General features: G+C 38.7%; 1 protein-coding gene across 1 annotated transcript in view; it reads right to left on the reverse strand.

Moving 5' to 3' along the window:
• Nucleotides 1–216: 216 nt before the first annotated feature.
• LOC122676088 (glycerophosphodiester phosphodiesterase domain-containing protein 4-like) overlaps nucleotides 217–27,531 on the reverse strand; it is a 126,435-nt gene continuing 99,120 nt past the window's right edge. The window contains exons 15-18 of the mRNA XM_043875418.1: nucleotides 19,510–19,657; nucleotides 10,737–10,819; nucleotides 9,705–9,757; nucleotides 217–966 (exon numbers count right to left, since the gene is read on the reverse strand). Of these exons, the coding sequence (XP_043731353.1) occupies nucleotides 491–966; nucleotides 9,705–9,757; nucleotides 10,737–10,819; nucleotides 19,510–19,657 (760 nt within the window). The 3' untranslated portion in view covers nucleotides 217–490. The remainder of the gene's footprint in view (nucleotides 967–9,704; nucleotides 9,758–10,736; nucleotides 10,820–19,509; nucleotides 19,658–27,531) is intronic.

Genomic DNA, 27,531 nt, shown 5'->3' on the forward strand with positions numbered 1-27,531 from the left:
GGGGAATCAGTGAACAAGGTATTATAAAGCACCCAACTTCATGCCAGAGGACAGAATGCATGTGTGGGATAAGATCTTTGCCCCTGACTCACGCTTATGCCACCTCTCATTCTCAGGATGGTAACACTTTGGCACTTATTCTCTAGTCTTTGTCAGCCTGAATGATCACAGAGGGGTCCAAAGAATACACCATTTACCTTCTGAGTTCCTGAGAGTTGCCTTTATTTACATGCTGATATTCACTACAGATGAGATAAAACCTAATACCCAGAGAACAACCAGCTCCAGCTCCAAGATTACAACTATTTTCCCCTTGTTTGTCCCCTTGATATGCACTCTTTAGAGAAAGGCGAGACCAGAACGGTTTTCCTGAGAGCCTCAACGGCTCTTCTGCACTCATTGCCTGACCCCTCTCCACTGTCACCATCCTAAGGTACAGAAAAGAGGAGGAAGAAGGGAGCAAGTTGTGGTTAATTCTTTGCAGACAGGCTTAGGAGGAGGAGGATGGGCTGGATGTGGTGAAAACAGGAAGGGATTCCTCAGAAGATTTAGTATTGGGGGGCCTTTCAGTTTGTTTCTGAGGATGAGAGACGTCTATGGAGGAAAATATTCCAGTCGCCTTCATGGCTGATGAAGATTGGTAGGTGGCCTCTCTGGCAGAATCCGAGATGGGTGCTTGGATGGATTCAGAGGCCTTCAAGGTGGGGACCAGTTGTCTAATGTCATCCTCGCCACGCACTGGTGTCTTGATGGTTTTGCTGACTTGCTTTGATTTGCTGGCTTTCTTCATGGGGACTACTGAAACATAGCTAGAGTATGGGTATTTCCTTACATTCTTGGTTAAAGCTGGGGAGAGGTCTGCGTAAGTCCAAGGAATTTCTGTAACTCGGGGGACAGGATCTACGGATATACATGAAGGTTCTTGACTCTGACTTTCTCCTGTTCGGAGGCTTGTACTCACAGATTCTATGGGATAGAAAAGACAAAAACACAGATTCCGCAAATGTCACTTCTCCAATATTTGCCAGTCACATGGTAAAATTCTAGTCATCTTTAAAATGTCAGCTCCTCAGTTATCATCTCAGATTTTTTTCAACTATTTCTCTCCCTACCCACTTTCCTATGGTCTTCAATTCATCAAGGTGCTGGAGTTTGAGACATTGCTTAATTCACTTTTTAGTTCTAGTAGGTTTTTCAGTTGACTCCTTAAAATTTTTCATATAATAATAAATGCAAATTAAGGAGTTTTGTTTCTTCCTTTATGCCTATTATTATTTTACTGAACTGGCTAGGATATCCAGTACAAGGCCAAATAGAAGAAAGCGGTAAGAGCTGGTATTGTTGCTTTATTATTTCTTAAAATTGAAGTATAGTTGAGTCACAATGTTGTATTAGTTTCTGGTATACAGCAAAGTGATTCAGTTATGCATATATACATATATATTTATTCTTTTCAAATTATTTTCCATGACAGTTTAGCAAAGGAAATAACAGTTCCCAACGCTATACAGTAGGATCTTGTTGTAGTAATTTGTATCTGCTAATCTGCTAAATTTCTAATTTATCCTTCCCCGACCCCTTCCTTTCCTTTCGGTAACCATCATTTTCTTTTCTATGTCTCTGAGTCTGTTTCTGTTTCATATATAAGTTAATTTGTTTCACATTTTAGATTCCATATATAAGTGGTATCTTATGGTGTTTGTCTTTTTCTTTCTGACTTAGTATGATCATCTCTAGGTCCATCCATTTTGTTACAAATATCATTATTTCATTCTTTTTCATTGCTGAGTAGTATTCCATTATAAATCACATTTTTATCCATTCACCTATCAATGTACATTTAAGTTGCTTCTGTGTCTTGGCTGTTGTAAATAGTGCTGCCATAAACACTGGGGTGCATGTATCTTTTCAGTTCAGAATGCTGTCCATATTCCCAGGGGTGGGATTACTAAATCACATGACAACTCTTATATTTTTCTGAGGAACCTCCATACTGTTTCCCATGCTGGGTACATCAATTTACTTTCCTACCACCCATGTAGGAGGGTTTCCTTTTCTTGACACCCTCTCCAGCATCTGTTATTTGTACTTTTTAATGATGGACATTCTGACGGGTTTGAGGTGATACCTCATTGTAGCTTTGATTTCCCTTTCTCTAATAATTAAGTGATATTGAGTATCTTTTCATGTGTCTATTGGCCATCTGTATGTCTTCTTTGGAAAAATGTCTATTTAGGTCTTCTGTCCCTTTTTCACTTGAGTTGTTTTTTTGTTACTGAGTTGTATGCTATTTGTATATTTTGAAAATTAAGCCCTTTTTGGTTGCATATTTTGCAGTCTGTAGGTTGTCTTTTCACTTGTTTATGGTTTCCTTTGCTATAGAAAAGCTTATGAGTTTGATTAGGTCCCATTTGTTTATTTTTACTTTTATCTTTCCCTTGAAAGACTAACATAAGAAAATATTGGTATGATTTATGTCAGAGAATGTTTTGCCTATATTCTAAGACTTTTATGGTGTTATGTCTTTAAATCTTTAAGCCATTTTGGGTTTACTTTTGTGTATGGTGAAAGCGTGTGTTATAACCTTATTGATTTACATGTGGCTGTCCAGCTTTTCCAACACCAGTTGCTGAAGAGACTGTCTTTTCTCCATTGTATACTGTTGCCTCCTTTGTCAAAGATTAACTGCCTATAGGTGTATGGGTTTATTTCTGAGCTCTCTATTCTGTGCCATTGATCCATATGTTTGTTTTTATGCCATTATCATGATGTTCTGATTACTACAGACTTGTAGTGTTGTACAACATCTGGGAGGGTTATGTCCCTGACTTTTGTTCTTTTTCCTCAATATCGCTTTGGTGATTTTGAGTCTTTTATGGATCCATAAAAATTTTAGAATTATTTTAGTTCTGTGAAAAATTTCATGGGTAATTTGATAAGAATCACATTAAATCTGTAAACTGCTTTGGGGAGTATTGCCATTTTAACAATATTAGTTTTTCCAATCCAAGAGCATAGGATATCTTCCCATTTTTTGAATCACTTTCAATTTCCTTTATCAATGTCTTATAGTTGTCAGCATATAAGCCTTTCACCTCCTCAGTCAGGTTTATTCCTAAGTATTTTTTATACAATTTTAAAAGAAATTTTTTTTTTACTTTCCTTTTCTCATATTTCATTGTTAAGTTTAAATAAATACAACAGATTACTGTATGTTAATCCTATATTCTGCCACCTTGTTGGATTCATTTATCAGTTCTAATAGTTTTTGTATGGAGTCTTTAGGGTTTTCTATATATAGTATCATATCATAGTAAAATGACCATTTTACCTCTTCCAATTTAGAAACCTATTTTTTTCTTTCTTATCTAATTGCTTTGGCTAGGACTTTCAATAGTATGTTGAATAGAAGTGGTGAGAGTGGGCATCCTTGTCTTGTTCTAGATTTTAGAGGGAAGGCTTTAAGCTTTTCACCACTGAGTATTGTGTTGGCTGCAGGTTTGTCATAAATGGTTTTTATTACCTTGAGAAATATTTCCTCTATACCTACTTTGGTAAGAGTTTTTATCATGAATGGATGTTGAATTTTGTCAAATGTGTTTCTCCATCATTTATCGTATTGGCAATCTTTCTCTCATCTTACTACAAGTTTATAAATTTTATTAATCTTCTCAAAACCAACTTTTTATTTTCTCTGTTTGTGTCTTTTCTATGTCTTTGATTCCTGCTGTCTTTATTATCTCCTTCTTTTACTTAGAAAATATTTACTTTATTTTTTTCTAGATTTTTAAGGTAGAAACAATGAATACTAAACCAATATTTCTTCTAAGATTTAAACTTAGAAATCTCCCTGTAAGTCCTGCTTTAGCTATACTACAAAAATTTTGCTACTGTACATGCATTATCCTTTAAAATATTTTCCAACCTCCTTTTTTTAAATTTATTTATTTTAATTGGAAGCTACTTACTTTACAATATTGTAGTAGACACACTGACATGAATCAGCCATGGGTGTATGTGTGTTCCCCATCCTGAACCCCCCTCCCACCTCCTTCCCCATCCCATCCCTCTGAGTCATCCCAGTACACCAGCCCTGAGCACCCTGTCTCATGTAACGAACATGGACTGGTGGTCTGTTTCACATATGATAATATACATGTTTCAATGCTATTCTCTCAAATTATCCCACCCTCGCCTCTTCCCACAGAGTTCAAAAGACTGTTCTATACATCTGTGTCTCTTTTGCTGTCTCGCATATAGGGTTATCATTACCATCTTTCTAAATTCCATATATATGCATTAGTATACTGTATTGGTGTTTTTATTTTGGCGTACTTTACTCTGTATAATGTGAAGTCGCTCAGTCGTGTCCGACTCTTTGTGACCCATGTACTGTAGCCCACCAGGCTTCTCCATCCATGGAATTTTCTAGGCAAGAGTACTGGAGTGGGTTGCCATTTCCTTCTCCAGGGGATCTTCCCAACAATGGGGATCGAACCCAGGTCTCCCACATTGCAGGCAGATGCTTTACCATCTGTGCCACCTGGGAATCCCTGTATAATAGGCTCCAGTTTCATCCACCTCATTAGAACTGACTCAAATATATTCTTTTTAATGGCTGAGTAATATTCCATTGTGTATAAGTACCACAGCTTTCTTATCCATTCATCTGCTGATGGACATCTAGGTGGCTTCCATGTCCTGGCTATTATAAATAGTGCTGCGATGAACACTGGGGTACACGTGTCTCTTTCAATTCTGGTTTCCTCGGTGTGTGTGCCCAGCAGTGATTCCTGGGTCATATGGCAGTTCTATTTCCAGTTTATTAAGGAATCTCCACACTGTTCTCCATAGTGGCTTTCACCAGTGTTTTATAGTTTTCTATATATAGGTCTTTTGTTTCTTGAGGTAGATATATTCCTAAATATTTTATTCTTTTCGTTGCAATGGTGAATGGAATTGTTTCCTTAATTTCTCTTTCTGTTTTCTCATTGTTAGTGTATAGGAATGCAAGGGGTTTCTGTGTGTTAATTTTATATCCTGCAACTTTACTATATTCAGTGATTAGCTCTAGTAATTTTCTGGTGGAGTCTTTAGGGTTTTCTAAGTAGAGGATCATGTCATCTGCAAACAGTGAGAGTTTTACTTCTTTTCCAATCAACCTCCTTTATGATTTATTTTTTTTAAACTCAGTGTTAAGAAATACACCAATTTCTGGAATCTAGAGGTATTTATAGATGTCATATTAATGTTTTTCTCTAATTTAATTTTGCTGTGGTCATGGAATATATTCTGTAAGATTTCAGTCTTCTGAAATTCATCTATCGATGACACTTTCTACATCTTTTTATTTTACACATTCCTTAATTACTGAAATTTTACATCATTTTTACTACTTTTGTCTTTTAATCTTAATGCTTGCTTTATAGGTGATTGAACCCCTGCCTTTATTATATATGTACATTTTCCAGTGAGATTGTAATTACTGCATGTTTTCTTATTACCATTTAGTGTCATTTCTTTTCAGTTTAAAGAAGTCCCTTTAATATTTCATGTAGAACAAGTATTGGGGCAATAAACTTCTTTAGCTTTTGTTTTTCCTAAAAACTCTTAATCTCTCCTTAATTCTGAACGTTAAACTAGCTGTGTATAGAGTCTGTGATGGGAAGTTTTTTCCTTTGAGCACTTCGAGTATATCATGACACTCCTTTATTACCCCGAGTTACTTTTCTCTTGCTGCTTTATGGATTCTCTTTATTCTTAACTTCTACCATTTTAGTTGCAATGTGTCTTATGTGTGTCTCTTTGGGTTCCTCTTATTTGGAGCTCTTTGGGCTTCCTGGACCCAGAGGTCTGTTTGCTTCCCCAGATTAGGAAATTTTTTAGTCACTATTTCTTAAAATAATTTTTCTGGTCCTTTCTTTCTTCCCCTTCTGTGACCCATATAATGCAAATGTTACTCCACACAATGTTGTCCTAAAGGCAACATATGGTATCTTCACTTTTTAAAATCCTTCATTGTACTGCTCTGTCTGACGGAGTCCCACCATTTTATCTTTTAGCTCGCTCATTTGTTTTTCCACCTCCTCTACTTTGCTGCTGAGCACCTCTAGTGTATTTTTCAGTTTAGTCATAACTTCTCTTTGGTACTATATTCTCTATCTCACTGTTAAAGTTCTCACTATGTTTATCCTTTCCTGAGTTTGATGAGCATATTTATGATCATCATAGTGAAGTCCCATCAGGTAGACTGCTTATCTCAGTTTCATTTAGTTATTTTTCTGAGGTTTCTGTCTTGTTCATTTGATTCGACTATATTCCTCTGTCTCCTCATTTTCCTTGATTTTCTGTTTCTTTCTACGAATTAGGTAAATCAGCTATCTCTCCCAGGCTGTTGAAAGGATTGTCATGTACTCTATTTGAAGAAATATGCCAGGTACGCTTGAAAATACTGTATATTCTGTAGTTCTTGGGTAAAATGTTATATGCCAGTTAGGTCAAGATGGCTGAAAGTGTTCAGATTTCTATATTCATTCTTATTTTTTATGTTTAATTTGTGTTTTAAGTATTAAGTGAAAAATATTAAAATCTCCAACTATGATCTCTCTTTCAGTTGTTGACTAATACGTTCTGAAACTCTTTTACTAACTGAAAGCAGTTGTAACTACAATGTCTTCCCTGATATACTGACATTTTAATCATTATGAAATCTTTGTTTCCAGTAATTTTCCAAGCTTTAAAGTTTATTTTTTCAGAAAATATTTTTTATATTTATTGTTTGCATGGCATATCACTGCCCCATCCTTTCACTTTGTAATCTATTTGAACCTTTGTATTTGAAACATTAGTTCTGTAGACAGCATATGGTTGGGTCTTGCTTTTTTCCTATCTTGCATGGTCTCTACTTTTGAGTATTTGTTTCTTTGATATTTAAAGATTAACAAAGTAGTTGAATTAATGATGACCAAGTTTCAACTTGTCTCCTATTTGTTTCTTATGTTATTTTTCCTTCCTTTGTCCTTTTTTCTCTGAATTCACCTACTCTAAAGAGATATTCTCCGCTGGCATTGAAGAAAAATCTGCCACATTTTGAGAGGACAAAATGATCAGGACTGGATACGGTTTCTAAACTCAAATCAAAACCCCAGTCAACAGTAATCACAAAAACAGGGGCACTTTAGTCCCACAACTTTAAGGAACTAATATCGGCCAATAACCAGTGATCTTGGAAGCAGAATCTAAGTCTCAGATGAGACTGCTGCCGAGGCGAACTCCTCAATGTTAGCCTGGTGAGACTCTATGAAGAGGACCAGACAAACACATGCTTAGACTCCTGACCCACACAAACTCTGAGATGATAAATTTGTGTTGTACTGAGCTACCAAATTTGTGATAATTTGTTCTGTATCAATAAAAACCTAATATATACAGAAATATAATCTATCCAAGTGAAGCACAGACATTAAACAGGCTAAAAATAAAAATGAACAGAATTTTGCTAACTTACAGGAAACCAAGAAAGAAGGTAGAGGCAAAAAAATTCTGAAAATCAAAGACTGAAAATTTATCCAATTTGATAAAATTATACTCTGATCTAAGGATCTCAGAAAACTCTAAGCAGGATGAACACACACACACACACACTCACTCATATACACACTTAAACACAACAAAATAAACTATAATAAAATTACTGAAAACCAATAATAAAAGCAGCAACCTAAAAAAGCAGCCAGAGAAAAATGACATATTACCAGTAGATGAACAATGATTTTTTAAATGGAAAATGTTTTATAAGACTTTTCATAAGAAACTATATGAGACAGAAGACAAACGATGAACTTCTTTAAAGGGCTGAAAAATGTATCCTAAAGCTCAGGAGGTGATGAAAGCCATCTGGAGGCAGCATTAGGTGCAGCAGTATATGCCCATCTCGGAGGTGGTCATGGTACAAGATGTGAATTATGCTTAGTGTTCAAAGCTCTCTTCTCCTCAACCTACATGAATCTGGGCTGTGGTTTTGGCTTCTTTTTGGTCATCTTTGTACCTTTTCTCATTCTGAACTTGGCCCCACCCCTTCTTGGAGTTGGGGTGAGGCCCTAGAAGTGTCTCTTGGAAGTACTCAAACAGCTTTTCAACACATTTACTTAGATCAGGAAAAACTGGTTTCTCTAAATGGGCAACTAGAAATGCTATAAAAAACGGGAAAAATTTCAATTTATTTCTTATTCACCTTATTTCCTTATCATCATTTCAACATGGTGTGAAGCTGAGGTCAAGTTAAGTGTACTTTTATAAGGCATTTTAGACATGTATTTTATCCCAATTTAAACAGATTTTAAGAGTTTTCCTTCAAAACTTCTCTCATTCATGCATTCCTCAGCTATTCCATATTCTGTCCATTTCTTCACTGGATTATTGTTACAGGCTGAATTTTGTGCCCCACATTCATATGTTGAAGCCATAATCTCCAGTACCTGAAAATCTGACTATATATGGAAACTGGGCCTTTGAAGAGGTAGCTAAAACGAGGCCAATGGGGTGGGCCCTGATTCAAATCTGACTAGAGTAGAAAAAATCTGAGACACTGGGCAATGGTGGGTAGAAGTGTGTGCAAAGAAGAAAGGCTGTGTGAGGACACAGCAAGAAAGGGGCTATCTGCAACCAAAGAGAAAGGCCTCAGAAGAAACCAAACCTGCAGACACATTGATCTTTCACCTCTAGCCTCCAGAACTATAAGAAGAATCAACTTCTGTTATTTAAGCCCCCTAGTCTGTGGTATTTTGTTTTCATAGCCCTAGTGTACTAATGTAACTACTAAAAATCGTAAGGGAACTGGAACATGGCCTTCATACTTCTTACCAGCTAGCAGAGTGATCTAAAAATCCATAGAACTCAGTTACTTGAGATCTCTCAGTCCCTTAAAAGATTTGAGTGAACTTGGCTTGAACCTTCAGTTTCACAGAATGAAAATCCATTTCTTTTCATTTATTTCATTTAACTTCTTTTCATTTCATTTGAGTTGTTCTGTTGAGTAATAAGTTATTCTGCTATTCTATCCTTTTACACAAAAGTCTAAGCATATTGCTGTCTTGTTTGAAATTCATTTGCCATCTCCTGATTGCTTATATGCAGAGTCTATGTTCTTTTCAGCATACCCGTCCACAATTTTCTCCCTCAACCTTCCAACATACATATCACAATTAAAGTCGCCTATAGCACACAGACCTGATGAGCATGGCAGCCTCACTGTCTTATACCTAGGCATCTGGCCCAATGATACCAAGGTATCAATTGCTATGCCTTTGCCTACTTCCTCACCACTCTCTGTGGGCCAGTCCTCTCATCTCTTGATCCACCCTCCACAGACAACTTTCAGTGCCTTCAATCTCTCTCACAGTGCTTGGCACAAAGTGGATACTCAATAACTATGTGATGAATAAATATATGAACTGGTGAACAAAAAAATATCCATTTCAAAACCTTCCAAGGAGTGTCAACACTTAGAAGATAAAAGTCCACAATGAATCCTGATGCCAGGGGCCCCCAGAATCTGTATCCAACCTATTTATCCCAATTTCTCAGTGATCCCCACTCCCCAATTTCAGACCTCCTTCGACTCTTGTCAGAAACATTAAGGCAGGCCCTAAATCCTGGAGGCAATGGTTAGGGATGATGAGAGTGGGCTAGGCCTCTAACTTTACCTGTGTGAATGCTGGTGCTGTTGAGTAATTTTTCTTTTTTGCTCTCTTTCCACCTGGAAGGAAGCAGAGTATCCATGAGCCTCACGGATCTAATCCAAAATAGGCAACAATTCAAGGCAGTGGCCAGAAAAGAACTTAATCCAATCAAATTCTATGTTAAACAGAGGGTTTATAGTTTCCTCCTTTTTAAAGGATAGCTCAAATGAGGAAAAAATGGGCATGATGCGATCTAAAGACCATGGTATCTTCTAGGTAAAAATTCTTCTACCAGATGTTCCATCTCCCACCCTGAACTTTGGAATCTTGTAGCATTTTCCCCTCAAGAATTCTCAAATGTCATTTTCTCAGACAGATACAAAAACTATGGTCTGGAAACGGGCAGTGATTTTCCCCAGGGTCACCCAGCAACGACGGGAAAAACCAGGACCAAAAGCCAGGTTTCCTGGAGGGTGAGCTTGCTCTTTACACAGCACCCTACTGTGTCCCATCCTGTGGAAGGTGGGAGGAGGGAGGCACTTGTTCTGAACAGCCTTCAACTCCAGTCCTCTCCCAACTGATCCACAGGGGATCTGCAGTAACAGGTTTTGATTACGCTTTAGCTATGTCAGTCACTCGGTCATGTCTGACTCTCTGTGACACCATGAACTATAGCCCACCAGGCTTCTCTGTTCATGGAATTCTCCAAGCAAGAATACTGGAAGGGATTGTCATTCCCTTCTCCAGAGGATCTTCCCCACCCAGGGGTCAAATCCAGGTCTCCTGTATTGTAGGCAGATTGTTTACTATCTGAGCCACCAGGGAAGCCTGTGAGAGTCCTTATTCTTAGAATATGGCCTCAGGTAGAAGCAGGAGAAGGGGTGTGAAGGCAGCATGAGAAATAATCGGAGGTTCCGATGAGAAAACCCTGTCTCCCTGAGGACCTGCCACATGGGATTATGGGACGAATGTAACTGTTTTCCTTCAAATTTCCATAAAATGATTTATATTTTTATTTTGGGGAAAAATCATATAAAATTACAAATATATGCTTACCAATGAAAATAAAGTATGGCAACAATGAAAATTGCAGAAAGAATATCCATGAGAATCCACACAATCAAATAGTACTTTGGTGTCTGCAAAGCAGAGAACACAGTTAAAGGACTGACAGCTGGAAGGGAATGTAGACATGTGGGTCAAGTCCCTGGCTTGGCTGCCAGGGATGGAGCAGGGGCAGCGCAGGGAGAGGAACCTTGATTGCTGAGGTCAGCGTCGAACACAGAGAATACCTGCTGCTAACCAATGTAATCCCCCCTGACATGTGCCGAGGGCTCCACAAGGGCAAAAACACTTTACACACCTCACCTCCCTGGACCCTCAACAGAGGTCTGAGGGAGTCGCAAGCAAGTCGCAAGTCACATAGCAAGTCTTCTCTGGACCCAGGACTACAGCCCAAGGTTCTTGACTTCCAGTGCTCTACGTGTTCATGGCACAGGTTCCCAAACCTGGCTGTGCATCCAAATCTACCTGAGCTGCAGCCTTTAGTAATATAGCTTCCTGAGCCTCACTCCAGACTCAGAAGTTAGAACTTCGGCATTTTTTTACAAGCTTCCCAGGAACAAGCAACCAGACTGTGAACCAGCATTTAAGAATCCTTCTTCTAAATTGTCATGCTTCAAATAAACATACTGAAATTACAATTCTTAATTAACACGTCCACTTCTCCAGGCTCCTTGCCTGAATCTCTGATTTCACAGAGCTCCATTTTCTAGGTTATCTTGTATGAGTTTTTTTCACTCCACAGCTTCCTGGTTTTTTGTTTTTGGCTGCACTGGATCTTCGTTGCTGCGCTCAGGCTTTCTCTAGTTGCAGTGAGTGTGCTACTCGGGCTTCTGTGTGGGGCTTCTCTTGTTGTAGAGCACAGGCTCTAGGCGCGGGGGCTTCAGTAGCTGCAGCACACGGGCTCAGCAGTTGTGGCACACACACAGGCTGAGTAGTTCTGTGCAGCCTACGGAATCTTCCCGGACCAGGGATCAAACCTGTGTCCCCTGCACTGGCTGGCAGATTCTTACCCACTGCACCACCAGGAAGTCCTTAACTCCCTAGTTCGATTATGCCTTTCCACCTTCACTGCCTCTCCTCTAGTATTACCTGATGGTACTGGGACTACCATTTTTATTCTTTCATATGCCATTTCCACCTTATACCAAGGTCTTCCCTTGGACTTAATAACAGTGATAAAAATAATAACATAAGCAATCATGATGATGATGAGAACAACAACTAACATTAATGAGAACTTAAAGGAGCTAAGGAAGTGTCTCAAGCACTTTAAGGGTATTTTCACAGCTTATCTTCACAACAGCTCTACTAGGCAGGTACATTAGAAGCTCTTAAACCACTTCCACTAAACTGAGGTTCTTAATCCCCTCTGGGAACCTGACATAGACGTTTTGGCCTGCTCCAGGATGCCCATAAGGTGAGCTGTACAGTCACCAAGAATCAGTTATCCCTACTACCCAAATGGCTTAGAACAGTTGTACCATTTGTTAACAACTGTCCAGTATAATTCAGTTTTACTAAAATCTGTAAAGTCTGAGTTTAAAAAGTATGTCATTTTCTTTTTCTTTTTAAAGTATGTCATTTTCAAGGAAACTAAATCAGTGTTTTGAAAATCTTGTTGAAGACAGAAAAGGTCATTTAAAAAATGAGCTGCAATTGACTTAGGTGTGAGAGAAACACTAAGAGATGGGGTGGAGGAGGATTCTAAAAATCTGTATGGCTTCCTCATTCCAGTCATTTCTCCAAATGACTTCAAGTTCTTGTGTTCTAAGGAAACAAAACTTAGAAATCATAGCTGGTTCATTAGGAAGAATACACAAGCAAGAGAATACAGAATTCAATCAACTGAAATATACTCAAAAGAAAAGACCTGAATCTATGTCAAAAGCTGAATGAATATTTTAAATTAAAATGTGTGAGGTAGATTATTTATAAAAATGATCACAATATTCCTCCCCAAATGCAGGTCTGTATGCAGTGTGACTCTGCTGTTCCTCTCTAACAAGAGGTAAAGTTTGTTTCTGTCCTGCCCCACCATGAATCCGGACTTGACCATGTGATTATCTTTGGCCAATGGAACATTAGCAAACATCAAAGTGGGAGATCCTTAAAAAGACACATGCACTGGGGCTTGCCTTTCTCACTGCTGAGAACCCAATGCCACCAGGCGAACATGTGCAAAAAGCTGGGATATATGTATACCTATGGCTGATCCATGTTGAGGTTTGACAGAAAACAGCGAAATTCTGTAAAGCAACTGACCTTCAATAAAAAATAAATAAATATTTTTTTAAAAAGCTGGCTTCCTTGAGGATGAGTAACCAAATGAAGAAAGACTGCAGTCATTCCAGGTAAGATTCAAGAAATATGGATGAGGCCATCCTTGATCACCCAGTCCGAACAAACTGGCTGAGACCAGAGAAATCACTCAAACATCATATAGAATATAACAAATATTTGTCAGTTTTAAGTCATTAAGTATTAGGTAGGTTTTTTAAACATAGTAAAATACTAATAGACCGTATATCATTTATCTCACAATTTCCCAATTAAAATACTTGAATTAACAGACTGATAAGCAAAGAGGATTATGCTGGGTAAAACTGCTTCTTTGTGGTATTTTTATCCCCAATTTACAAATAAACAAACTGAAGCCCAGACAGGTTAACTGACATTTCCAAGTTCACAGAACAGGTGGTAGAGCCAAGATTTGAATCTGCATATTCTAACGCAGAGTGCGGGCTGCTTAGGAAGGCCCCTGGGATACTGGCCCCACCTCCCTAAACAAATTGACCTTGGGTTCTTTAAAAAATCACAAGCCAGGTGTAGAAAGTTTTTTACTTACAACTTTTACACTCTTTGAATTTTGAATCATATGAATTTATTATCAATTCAAGTATTAAAATGAGAAGTTTTACTTTGTAAAGTTTTATTTAATATATCCAAAGAGACAACTTCGAAAAACGACTGACTTAGGGAGACAGGATTATGGAGGGGTGTACTGCTTTCTATATTTATGTATTTTTATAATGATTGAATTTTATATAAAAAACAAGTTTACTTTGTAATCAATTTTTAAAAACAAAAATGTTAGAGAAGTTTATAGTACCATACATGAAGCAGGATAGTATGGGGACAGACAAGTGGAGAGGCTTCACCTATACCAAGGGACCTCCTTTTTGGTAGGTGACCCTACCAAAAGCTGCCCAAGGCACCAAGGAAGAAAGGGTAAGCAGTTTTACACTGCCACCACAGGGCCTCAATACAGTTCTGGCCCTATGAGACTGTGCCCTTGGCCCTGACCACCTCGCACCTGCTCCTGACCCTGACCAAGTCAGAAACAAGGGCCAGTCAGGCTGGAGGGATGGAGAAGGCAACCTAAAATATTTAGGCTTCTCATTTAGGTGTCTGTGCCTAAAGCTTTAACATTCAATGTAGTTAAGAGTTTGGGTTATTATTTTGGACTAGACACTTTGATCCTGAATTGAGACTTTTTGGTCACTAAATGGTACTTTAAAAAACTTTTGCAAGGAAGACAGAGAGTCTGTGTCTCTCCATGCCCAAGATACTCACCAGACACTGGAGGAGACTCCCCACAGTGAAGCTGACAGGAGAAGCCTGAGGGGTGATCAGGTACTAGGTAGGGAGGAGAGGGGGAGGTCTAGGCCAGGGGACTGTCAGGGCTGCTGGGCTGCTGGGGGACAACGGGGCCTGGGTGGTGGGGGCGCAGTTCAGGCACTGGAAGAAGAAGGCTTGCTTGGTGGGGAGGAGGAGGGATCTTTAGGGGCTCAGACGCCACTAGCAGAAGTCCCTGAGGTTCCCCTTATACTTGTCCTCAGGGAGATCCCTGGGGCCCCAGGCCTGGACCCTTGCCCTCAGGGGCCTCCCCTGACCTCTGGAGCCCTCTCCACCTTCTCAGCCAAACCCTCTTCACTGTGGGGCATCGTCCACCTCCAGGGAACCCTCCACCCTTCAAGGCCCCCTCCGCCCAGGGAGGTCCCTTAAGCATGAGACAGAGTGGGGAGAAGAAAAGGGCGAGCAGGCTGGAAGCAGCTCCCATGGGGTTTGAGGAGCAGGAAACTGCCTGGTGTTCCCCTACCCACTCAGCCCTAGGAACTACCTGAGGCCCCATGCCCAGCCCTCTGCCCTCCAGGGCCTGGTTTCCTAGTCCCTCTGGGCAGTCCTGTGAGGTCCCCCTCATCCCTCCAGGGGCCCCATCGGCCCTCTGGACCAGACCTTCCACCCCCTGGGACCTCTCTCTCTGCCCTCCAGGGCCCTCTCTTCCCTCTGGGGCCCCTTCCTTCCTCCAGGTTAAGCCATCTGCCCTCTGGAGCCCTCTGGGTACCCTCAGCCCACATAGGTCCGGCAGGCACAGGAGGGAGGGAAGTGGAGAGGGAGCCATTCCTGAAGGGGGAGCGTCCCTCAGGATGTGTTGGAACAAGAACCTATCTAGTGTTCCCCTACCTCCTCAGCCCAGGGAGTCCCCTGGGGACCCAGGCCTGATCCTCCACACCCCAAAGCTGGAGGCACAGAATAGGCTCCCTTGGCTGGGTGGAGGGAGGGACAGTCTGACCCCTACCCAGCACCTTTTCTGGAGGCAAGCGTCCTGAATAAGGACTTTCAAAGAAAGTGAAGTCGCTCAGTCGTGTCCAACTCTTTGCAACCCTGTGGACTGTAGCCCACTAGGCTTATCCGTCCATGGGATTTTCCGGGCAAGAATACTGGAGTGGGTTGCCATTTCCTTCTCCAGGAGATCTTCCCAACCCAGGGATTGAACCCAGGTCTCCCGCATTGTAGGCAGAAGCTTTACCGTCTGAGCCACCAGGGAAGTCCAAATAAGGACTTTACCACTACCTAAATCTCACTCCAGCTGTTGTGCTACTGCTTAAACCCTTCCCAACCTAAGCCCCATCCTTCACAGCCCAGGATTTTTCTGCCTTTTTTTTTTTTTCCTGTTGTTGTTTGGTTGTTTTTTGAAGAAAAACAAATAAAAGGAATCCAGATTGGAAAAGAAGAAGTAAAACACTCTTTCTTTGCAGAGGATATGATACTATACATAGAAAACCCTAAAGATGCCCCCAGAAAATTACTAGAGCTAATCAATGGACATGGTAAAATGGCAGGATATAAAACATATACATAGAAATTCCTTGCATTAATATACACTAACAATGAAAAATCAAAAAAAGAAATTAAGGAAACAATCCCATTCACCACTGTAACAAAAATAATCAAATACCTAGGAATAAACCTAACTAAAGAGACAAGGGACTTGTATGCAGAAAACTATCAGACACTGATGAAAGAACCAGAAGATGGCATAGATGAAGAGATATACCATGTTCTTGGGTTAGAAGAACTAATATTGTGAAAATGACAAAAGCAATCTATAGAGTCAAAACAATCCCTATCAAACTACCAATGTATTCTCCACAGACTTAGAGCAAGAAAATTCTTAATTTGTATGGAAACACAAAAGATCCCAAATAGTGAAAATAATCTTCAGAAAGAAAAATGGAGCTGGAAGAATCAACCTTTCTAACTTCAGACTATACTACAAACCTACAGTCATTCAGACAAAGATGGTACTGGCACAAAAACAGAAATACAGACCAATGGAACAAGATAAAAAGGCCAGAGATAAACTCATACACATGTGGGCACCTTACCTTTGACAAAAGAGGCAAGAATATACAATGAAGAAAACACAATCTCTTCAGTAAGTGGACTGGGAAAACTGGACAGCTACATGTAAAAGAAAGAAACTAGAACACCTCCTACCTAACACCATACACAAAAATAAACTCAAAATGGATTAAAGATTTAAATATAAGGCCAGAAACTGTAAAGCTCCTAGAGAATAACATACACAGTACACTACTTGACATAAATCACAGCAAGATCCTCTGTGAACCACCTCCTAGAATAATGGAAATTAAAACAAAAATAAACAAATGGGGCCTAATTAAACTTAAAAGATTTTTTTAAAGCAAAGGAAACTGTAAATAAAATGAAGAGAAAACCCTCAGAATGGGAGAAAATAATAGAAAATGAATCAACTAACGAAAATCTCCCAACTATACAAGCAGCTTATACAGATCAATACGAGAAACAAACAACCCAACTAAAAAATGAGCAGAAGACATAAACAGACATTTCTCCAAAGAAGACATACAGATGGTTATTAAACACATAAAAAGATGCTCAACAATGCTCATTATTAGAGAAGTGCAAATCAATACTACAATGGGGTATCACCTCACACCAGTCAGAAGGGCTATCATCAAACTATAAATGTTGGAGAAGGTGTGAAGAAAAGAAAACCCTCTTGCACTGTTGGTAGGAATGTAAATTGGTACAGGCACTATGGAGAAGAACATGTAGATTCCTTATAAAACTAGGAATAAAACTACCACATGACCCAATAATCTCACTACTGGGCACATAGCCTGAGAAAACCATAATTTAAAAGGATACAGGTACCCCAATGTTCATCACAGCACTATTTACAATGATAGGCCATGGAAGCAACCTAAATGTCCATCAATAGATGAACAGATAAAGAAGTTGTGGTACATACATACAATGGAATGTTACTCAGCCATAAAAAGGAACAGATTTGAGTCAGTTCTAATGAGGTGGATGAACCAAGGGTCTATTATACAGAGTGAAGTAAATCAGAAGGAGAAAAACAAATACCATATATTAATGCACATATATATGGAATCTAGAAAGATGGTACTGATGAAGCTATCTGCAGAGTAGCAGTGGAGACACAGACACACGGAACAGATTTATGGACACAGTGGGGGAAGGGGGGGAAGGGACAAATTGAAAGAGTTGAAACATTACCATATGTAAAATAGATAGCCAGTGGAATTTGCTGTGTGACACAGGGAGCTCAAATCTGGTGCTCTGTGATAACCTGGATGGGTGGGATGGGGTGAGAGGTGGGAGGGAGGTTCCAGAAGGAGGGGACATATGCATGCCTATGGCTGATTCATGCTGATGAATGGCAGAAACTAACACAATATTATAAAGCAATTATCCTCTATTTAAAAATAAATTTAAGTAAAAAGATAAAATATAGCAGTCAGGATAGTTTAAAGTATGTCTCAATAATAAACCAACACAAAAATTTCAATGAAAAAAGTCTACAGCAAATTCTGGACAGGACGTGGAGAAAAGGCAACCTTCTTGCACTGTTGGTGGGAATGTAAATTGACACAGCCACTATGGAGAACAATATGGAGATTCCTTTAAAAACTAGGATAAAACTACCATATGATCCAGCAATCGCACTACAAGGCATATACCAAACTCAAAACCTGACAAAATCGTAATTCAAAAAGACACACATACCCCAGTGTTCACTGTAGCACTATTTATAATAGCTGGGACATGGAAGCAACCTAGATGTCCATCAACAAATGAGTGTGAAGAAGTTGTGTTACATATAAAACAATGGAACATTACTCAGCCATAAAATGGAATACATTTGAGTCAGTTGTAGTGAGGCGGATGAACCCAGTACCTATTATTATTATATAGAGTGAAGTAAGTCAGAAAGAAAAAAACAAATATCATATATTAATGCATACACATGGAATCTAGAAAAATGGTACTGATGGATCTATTTTCAGGGCAGGAATAGAGGTGCAGAAATAGAGGATACATTTGTGGACACAGTGGGGGAAGGAGAGGGTGGGATGAATGAGAAAGCAGCACTTAAACATATATATTACCATATGTAAAACAGAAAACTAATGATGGGAAGTTGTAAAACACAGGGTGCTCAACCCAGTGCTCTGTGACAACCTAGAGGGGTTGGGTGGGGTGGGGTGGTAGGTGAGAGGGAAGTTCAAGAGGAAGGAGACATATGCATATTTATGGCTTGATTCACACTGCTGTATAAAAGAAACCAACGCAACATTGCAAAGCAATTATCCTCCAATTAAATAAAAAAATAACCTATAAGAGTGACTAAAAAAGCTATGGGATCTGAGTGAGATCTCATTCAGGGGAAGGGAAAGACTAGCTCAGAGCAATTTAAACAGTCAGTGAAGATAAAGTGTTTTCTGATGCTGACTGTCCCATTCAGTCTACATAGTCTATATCGACTACGTATGTATGTATGTATGTATGTATGTGTAAAGTTCCCTCCAAAAGTAATAAGTGAAGGGATTTAGCTGGGATTACAACTCAAGACCTCAGGTCCTCAATTCTCTGGCCATAAGCAGTAGCAGGACAGAAGAGAAAATCAAACTAGGTGGCTGGACACTTGCTCCTCTTTTCAAAAGCATTTTGCCTGGACACACAGTGCTTACTTTGGAATCAAGTACACTGGGTTTTCTCCCCACACCTCCTGCCACTGTCACTGTCGCTGTGCCTTCAGGAAAGTGAGGCTGCAGTAACACACCTCTGCAGTCAGACCACACTCTGAATCTTGCATCATGTGACGCTTCAGATTCTCCACAGGGATACTCCCAGTGGCTAACTCAGAGGTTTAAAAACTACATAATGCATGAAAGGCACATTGTGAGGATTCAATAAACAGCAATTATTATACCAATATTAATTTCCCCCTGAAAATTACAGAAGGATCTGGGTGAGAGAAGGGAGAATGCACATCTCCAATCTCACATAAGTCTCTGCTCTTAAGTAGCTACCCTGGGGAGTGCATAATGGGCAATGTAGGGGCGGGTGGGGGACAGAGACTCCTATTGTACCAGACTTGGAAGAACAATCTGGACAACCAGCTCACCATGAAGTAGGAAGGTTGAGTCATCTCATTCAGGACCTGAATGTTGTCTGTGGTCACGGAGGGAATCCTGGAGCACCAGGCCAGTGAGAAGAGCCAAGGTTCATTGACAAGGTATAAGTTGATGCTGATGTTAGCTGCTCTATATTCTCTAGGGAAAAAAAAAACCCATAGGAGATTCAGAGTTAATCTCACTCTCATCACCTAAGAGGGAAACAGTCACTATATGTGAGAAAAGATGTTGCCTAAATCACCAGAAGTAGGTGATAGTAGGACAATCTATGATATGACATGCAGAATTAGCTCATACTGCAATGAAATAAATGACTGCACTTAATACCTTTGCTACTATGCCAGCAGTAGTATTTTAGTAAACTGGCTTCCTCAAGGAAAGAAAAATGAAGGAGGGGAGGGAAGGAGGAAGGAAGGAAGGGCGGGGGTAAGGGAAAAAAGGAAAGCCCTAACAAATTCCTAATGGAACTTGTCAATTTCCATGGTATAAATACTCACAATTTGCTCCCGTAAGCTGACATGCACCAGCTCCAGTACACTATTGGGCAGCAAATGCACTTACTTCCATTAGAGCACTTACGTCCTCTACTCTATGTGCCTTCCTATCAATCTTCTCTACTTAACTGTAAGCAAATTAAAAGCAAAGACTTATGTCTTACTCAACTCTGAATATTCAGTGCATGCGTGCTAAGTCACTTCAGTCCTGTCTGACTGTTTGTGACCCTTTGGACTACAGCCCACTAGGCTCCTTTGTCCATGGGATTCCCCAGACAAGAATACTGGAGTGGGCTGCCATGCCCTCCTCCAGGGTATATTCCCAACCCAGGGATAGAACACGCATCTCTTAAGTCCCCTGCATTGGCAGGTGAGTTCTTTACCACTAGTGCCTCCTGGGAACCCTCTGTATATCCAGTGGTGGTAGTGGTGGTTTATGTACCATAATACCTGACTGTAGAAACAGTTAAATGAAGGAATGAATAAATGAATACTAATTTGGTGAATATTTAAACTTCAAATATAAAAAAAACTTTACAAGCATGAGTAGGGGGAATGGAACACAGCACTTCCCAATGGCAGAATGAAATGTCAGTAAATATTTGTGCACTATCTGTAGAAAGAGTAGAAGAACATCTAGTCAAGTTGTCATTACAGATTGAATTTCTCAGAAAATACATCATGTAAGTGCCTTCAAAAGACTTTTTAACCCTAAGATGTTATAACATATTGAAAACAGCTCTGCACAAGCCTGGGGCTGAATCCCAGCTCTGTCACATACTAACTCGGCAATTTCTTAGGCTCAGTGTATAAACTGTAAATAAAAATAACCATACCACCTTTACAGGAGTGCTTGCAATTAGTTACCCAAAATGTTAGACTGTGTCTAAGACAATTCTACAGATCATCTAAAAATAAGGAAATGTTTTTTGAAGCTAAAAGTTTTTTTCTTAAACTTTTTGAAATTAACACACAAAAACCAATCACATGTTTGTATGTTAATAAGCATACAGAAATTGAAATATAAAACAATACTATTAACAATCACTCCAAAGAAAATTAAATAATTAGGTATAACCTTTAACAAAATAAAAGAGGATCTGAAAATCTGTAAAAACTACAAGTCGCTCAATTGTATCCAATGCTTTGCAACCCAATGGACTGCAGCTAGCCAGGCTTCTCTGTCCACGGAATTCTCCAGGCAAGAAAACTGGAGTGGGTAGCCATTCCCTTCTCCAGGGGATCTTCTTGACCGAGGGATCAAACAAACATCTCCTACATTGCAGGTGGATTCTTTGCTATCTGAGCCACCAAGGAAAGAATATGTTTAAAACACGTGCCACAACTACTGAAGCTCACACACCCTAGAGCTTGTGCTCCACAACAAGAGAAGCCATAGCAATGAGAAGCCTGCACACAGAATAGCCCCACTCATAGCAAGTAGAGAAAAGCTGGTGTAACAGCAAAGACCCAGCATAGTCACAAATAAATAAATAAAATTATATAAAAAAATAAGAGAAGTCTTTGAGATCTAAGAGCAAGACAAAGAACTCTTAGACTTGACATTAAAAGCATGATTCATAAAAGGTAAAACTGACAAATTAGACTCCATCTAAATTTAAAAATTCTGCTCTGTAGGAGACTCTGTTAAGAGGATGTTACAGTCCAGTCATACTGGGACAAGATATTTATAAATAACATATCCAACAAAGGACTAATATCTATGTTATAGAGAGACCTCTCAAAACTCAATTAAAAAAAAATCAAGCGATCCAATTAGAAAGGACGTGAAGAAACATTTCACTGAAGAGGATATACCATTGAGAAATAAGCACATAATTATATGTGCTACATCATTAGCCATCAGAGAATGAAAACTAAAACCACGAGATGTCACTACACACTTAAAATGGCTACCAAAAAGTAATGATGATGCCAAAAATTGATAAAGATACAGAGACTCTGGGTCATTATATACTGCTGACAGGAATGTAAAAGTTTCCCCCTAAAAGTCTGGCACTTTCTCATAAAATTAGACAAGTAATTACCATAACCTAGCAACTATATTCTCAGGTCTTTATTTCATAAAAACAAAAACTTATGCTTACGAGAGAGAATTATTGGAAGATGATTGAAAAGGAAACATTAGGAATCTCTCTCCCCACCTAGACAACAACTGCACTAAAAGAATCTGCCTAATGTAACTCTTTTGGAACTATGGAATCTGTTGAAGGCTTTCAAATTCTAGGGAAGTTTTGGATGGTAAGTTATAGTTAACTTTGGTCGCTTTCATCACCTGGTCCAGTAGCAGTTGCAGTACGCGAGTCCCTGGCACACGGCAGCCAGTTGGCCCCATGTTCCTGAGGCAGACTGGACAGTTTGTAGGAACCAAGGTGGGCCAAAAGGATCTTATCCTTCAAATAATAGGAATCTGTGGTTTGATGGCTGACTGATGCTTCTCCTCACACAGGTGTAGACAGAATGGGGATGTCATGATTGTTGTACCTCCCCCTATTGTTACAAACCTCTCCCACTTAAGTGACTACCAGGGGTTAAAAGGGTCAATACCCTTCCCTCCCCATTGTTCACTTTTTTCCCCTTTTGGAGATGAATGAAAATAAAAACACAATATATTAAAACCTGGCATGCAGCAAAAGTAATGATGGTGGGTAAATTCATAGTTATACACACTTACATTTAAAAAACAATAAAGATCTCAACATCCAAATTTTGCAATTTAAGGAACTAGCAAAAGAAGAATAAATTGATCCAACATAGTGAAAAGAATAAAATAATAAAGATTAGAGCAGAAATAAATGAATCATAGAACAGAAAACCAATAGAGAAATTCATTGAATGAACCTGAAGGTTAGTTCCTCAAACAGATCAACAAAATTGATAAACCTTTACCCAGAAGTACTACTAATTAAAAAAAAAGACTCAAATTACTGAAATCAGAAATAAAAATGGGGACATTACTATTTTAGAGAAATAAAAAGGATTATAAGAGTGTACTATGAACAGCTGTATCCCAACAAACTGGATAACCTACCTACATGGACAAATTCCTAGAAACACAAAACCTATTTTGTAATCATGAAGAATTAGAAAATGCAAACAAACCTACAATGAATAAGGAGACTGAATCATTAACCAAAAATCCTCCAACAAAGAAAAGTCCTAGACCCATTGCTCTCACTGCTGAATTCCACCAAACATTTCGAGAACTAATACCAACTCATTAGGATGGCTATGTAAAGAAAAAGAAAAAACAAAACCAGAAATCAACAAGAATGTGGAGGATGTAGAGAAATTAAAACTCCTGTGTACTATTGGTTTTTGTGGAGAACAGTATGGCAGTTTCTCAAAAAGTTAAAAATAGAATTACCATAAGATCCAGCAAGTCTGCTTAATAGATATATGCAAAAATAATTGAAAGAAGGGTCTTGAAGATATATATATATATATATTTGTATATTCATGTTCACAGCAGCATTATTCACTCTAACTAGGGCTTCCCTCGTGGCTCAGATGATAAGAATCTGCCTGTAATGCAGGAGACCTGGGTTTGATCCCAGGGTTGGGAAGATTCCCTGGAGGAGGGCATGGCAACCCACTCCAGTATTACAGCCTGGAGGATCCCCATGGACAGAGGTGCCTGGCAGGCTACGGTCCATGGGGTCACAATGAATCAGACACGACTAAGTGACTAAGCTCAGCTCAGCACTGCACATAACATGGAAGCAATTCAAGTGTTCATCAACTGTTGAATAAATAAGCAAACTGTGGCATATATATGCAATGGAATACTATTTAGCCCTCAAATAGAAGGAAATTCTGCAATGGACGGATTTAACATGGATGAACCTTGAAGACTTTATTCGAAGTGAAATAAGCCAGTTATAAAAAGACAAATATCCGTATGATTCAGCTTATACAAGTCAAGATAAAAGAGAAAGAGAGCAGAATGGGTGAAGGAGTTGTTAGGGATATTATTGTTTAATGAGTATAGAATTGAGTATACAAGATGAAGAGGTAGATTGATGGCAGGAATGGTTGTACAGTGTAATCAATGTATATTAAAATGATTGATTAAGATAGCACATTTTACACTATGTATATTTCTACCATGGTTAAAACATTTTTAAATGACTAAAATCTGTTACATTCACATGAAAACCTGTACACAAATGTTCAAAACAGATTTATTTACAATAACGCATAAACAAACAACCAGACAGCCTTATGTTGACGAATGAGTAAACAAATTTCAGTACATCCATACAATGGAATACTACTCAGCAATGAAAAACAATAAACCTGGATAACTATTCAAAGGGAACTACATTGAATGAAAAAAAACCAATCACAAATGTTTACATATTTTATGATTCTATTTGTATTACATTCTCAAAATGACATAATAATCAAAGTGGAGACTAGATTAGTGATTGTGAAGAGTTAGGGTTTGAGGTGAGGGGAAGCGGAAGGAAGTAAGAGGACTGTGGTTACCAAAGAGAAACAAGAGGAATACTTCTGGTGATGAAACCAGTCTGTCTTGGTTGTGGCACTGGAATCACTACCCTACACGTGTAATAAAACTGCACAGCACCATATATACAAAACACATACAAAATGATATAAGCAAAGCTGGGGAAATCTGAGAAATATTGGTGGACTGCACTGACATCAATACCTTGGTTTTGATATTGTATTAAAATTTTACAAGTTTACCATTGGAGTAAACAGGATAAAAGGTATACAGCATCGTTTTGTATTATTTCTTATAAGTTAGCATGCAATTATCTCAAAAGTTTAATTTAAACTTTAAATTTAAACTTATTTTAATCTTAAAATGTTTAATTTTAAAAATATTACTGATAAGTTTTAAAAATACAATAAAAATGTACTCTGGGGTTTATAACTAAAATATTATTCATCACAACAGTCACACAAAGGACAGCAGATAGTCAGTGGAATTAAGATTTCAATATTCTATACTCTATGTTGTGGAAAAATTATCCAAAGGTGAATTGTAATAAGGTAAGGATACTTCTTATAATTTCTAGAGCAACTAGTAAAAAAATAATTCAAAAATGTAAAAAGTCAATAGAGAAGATAGGAAATAATCAATGAATTTAAAACATTGAAAGTCAGGATGACCAAATTGAAAGAATGACCAAATAACCAATCTAGAATAAAGAGGACAAATAGGAAAAATGGCAAGATGTAATATAAACCTAGGTATATTCATTAGTAAACTAATTATTAATGGGTCAGATATTCCCACTGAAAAGCAGAGATTGTCCCACTAAATATAAAAGCAAGAACAGATATGGGCTTCCCTTGTAGCTCAGCTGGTGAAGAATCCGCCTGCAATGTGGGAGACCTAGCTATGATCCCTGGGTTGGGAAGATCCCCTGGAGAAGGGAAAGGTTACCCACTCCAGGATTCTGGCCTGGAGAAATCCATGGACTGTATAGTCCGTGGGGTCGCAAAGAGTCAGACACAACTGAGCAACTTTTACTTTCCCTTTATCAGAGATACACCTTACTTTTTAAAACCTTTTCCTTTTGCATTTGGGTACAGCTGATGAGCAATGCTGTGATGGTATCAGGTGAACGGCAAAGGGACTCAGCCACATCTATACATGTATCCACTCTCCCCAAACTCCCGTCCTGACCGGAAGGTTCAAGACACCACATAACACTAAGCAGAGTTCCATGTGCTATACAGGAAGTCCTTGCTGCTTATGCATTTCCAATATAGCAGTATGGACATGTTCATCCTAAATTCCCTAACTATCCCTTCCCCCATCTTTGCCCCCGGCAACCATAAGTTTGTTCTCTAAGTCTTTGAGAAAGAGATGTACTTTAAATATAAAGACACAAAGCAGTTCAAAGACAAAGAACAAAAACAGAAATGCCACAGAAACACTAATTATAAGAAAGCCAGTGTGGCAATATTAATAAAAGCAATCTTTAGGCAAGAATTATAACCAGAGAGAAGGGACATTTCATAATGAAAGGATGGGAATAAATCCATGGAAAAAATCTAACAATTCTAAATGCAAATACACCTTAAAAAAAAGAGTTTAAAATATGAGAAGCCAAACCACCACAACAATCACAATAACAACAACAAACACAGCAAAAGGGAGAAATACAGAAATCAACAGTCAGCTGGAAATATTACATCCCCTTTTCTATAACTGACAGATGAGGCACAGGGAGCCCTTAATTTCTCTCTGACTGAAGAGGTTGCTCCCAAAAGGAAGACGGCAGAAGACATGGTCTAATCTCCTTGTCAACATGATATCTACATATTTTCTAAATAGAACAATAATATTTGCTAGAAAGAAAGGTCTTTATAATAGAATATGTTCTTTAATGGATGTTCCTGGTTGATTACTTTTTATTACACATTTTGTAAATAAATACAGAATGTGGATTTATGAGGTATGGGTCCTTGGGCAAGGTCACAAAAGCTATGAAATTCTCTGGGAGTATTAAATGCAGATGTTTTGTAACTCAAATGTTCTCCTTCAAAGTGAAATAACCCTGTAAAAACACATTTGGAGCCTATATCTATCACTGTGGGCCATAGGGTATGTGTCCAATAAGGCAAGAAACCTGCAAAGTTGAAATCAACGTCCCTGACCTCTGCTTGCTTCGTCTGAGCCTCCTGACTGCCTTTTGCATCTCTGAAATTAATAATAAAACTTAAGAGTAAGTTCTCTGATGTGTATGAGTTTGATCTGCAACCTAATGCTTTGTGTTAACGCCACAGAAAAAGCAGGAGGAAAATGCAGGATAAAATACTTTAAAAGACTATTAACCAACTTAAACTAGTTGTATATTTTGGAAATTAAGCCAGCCCCTGTTGGAATCATTTGTGATTATTTTTTCCCAGTCTGTAGGTTGTCATTTTTCTTTCTTTATGGTTTCCTTTGCTGGACAAAAGCTTTTAAGTTTGATTAGGCCACTTGATTTTCTAATAGGACTCAGGATATGACTGATTCCTCTTAAAGTCTGATGCCAGCTGATACTATTCCCATGTAACTATGGCCAAGGAATAACTTTTAAAAATTGCTACTAAAAGAATTAACACTGGGGAATCTGTCAAACCTATATTTAAACCTCAGTGTGGTCCCCCACTAACCAACTGTATGGACTTTGGGGAAATATTAACACCTAACCTCCCTGAACTTTTCCTCTTTAGAGACAAGATTCCTCATTTGAAACATGGGGGGTGATGCTAATTTATAGGGCACAGCATGTAACGATGGTGATGATGAAACAACAGGTAATATTTACTGTGTTCATACATTTGCCTATCATTTTGCTCTGTGCATATATGTAGAGTATCACTTAATCTTTTAACCATTCCATGAGGTTATTGTTATCCTTAAATTACAAATGAGAAAACTGATTATTAAAACTTGTCCAAAGTCACATGTTTAGCTGATGGGTAAGCCAGAATTTAAAAAAGAGCCTGTGATCAACCAACAGAACTTGA

This window comes from Cervus elaphus, chromosome 2 (genome assembly GCF_910594005.1).
Source record: "Cervus elaphus chromosome 2, mCerEla1.1, whole genome shotgun sequence".
NCBI lineage: Eukaryota > Metazoa > Chordata > Mammalia > Artiodactyla > Cervidae > Cervus > Cervus elaphus.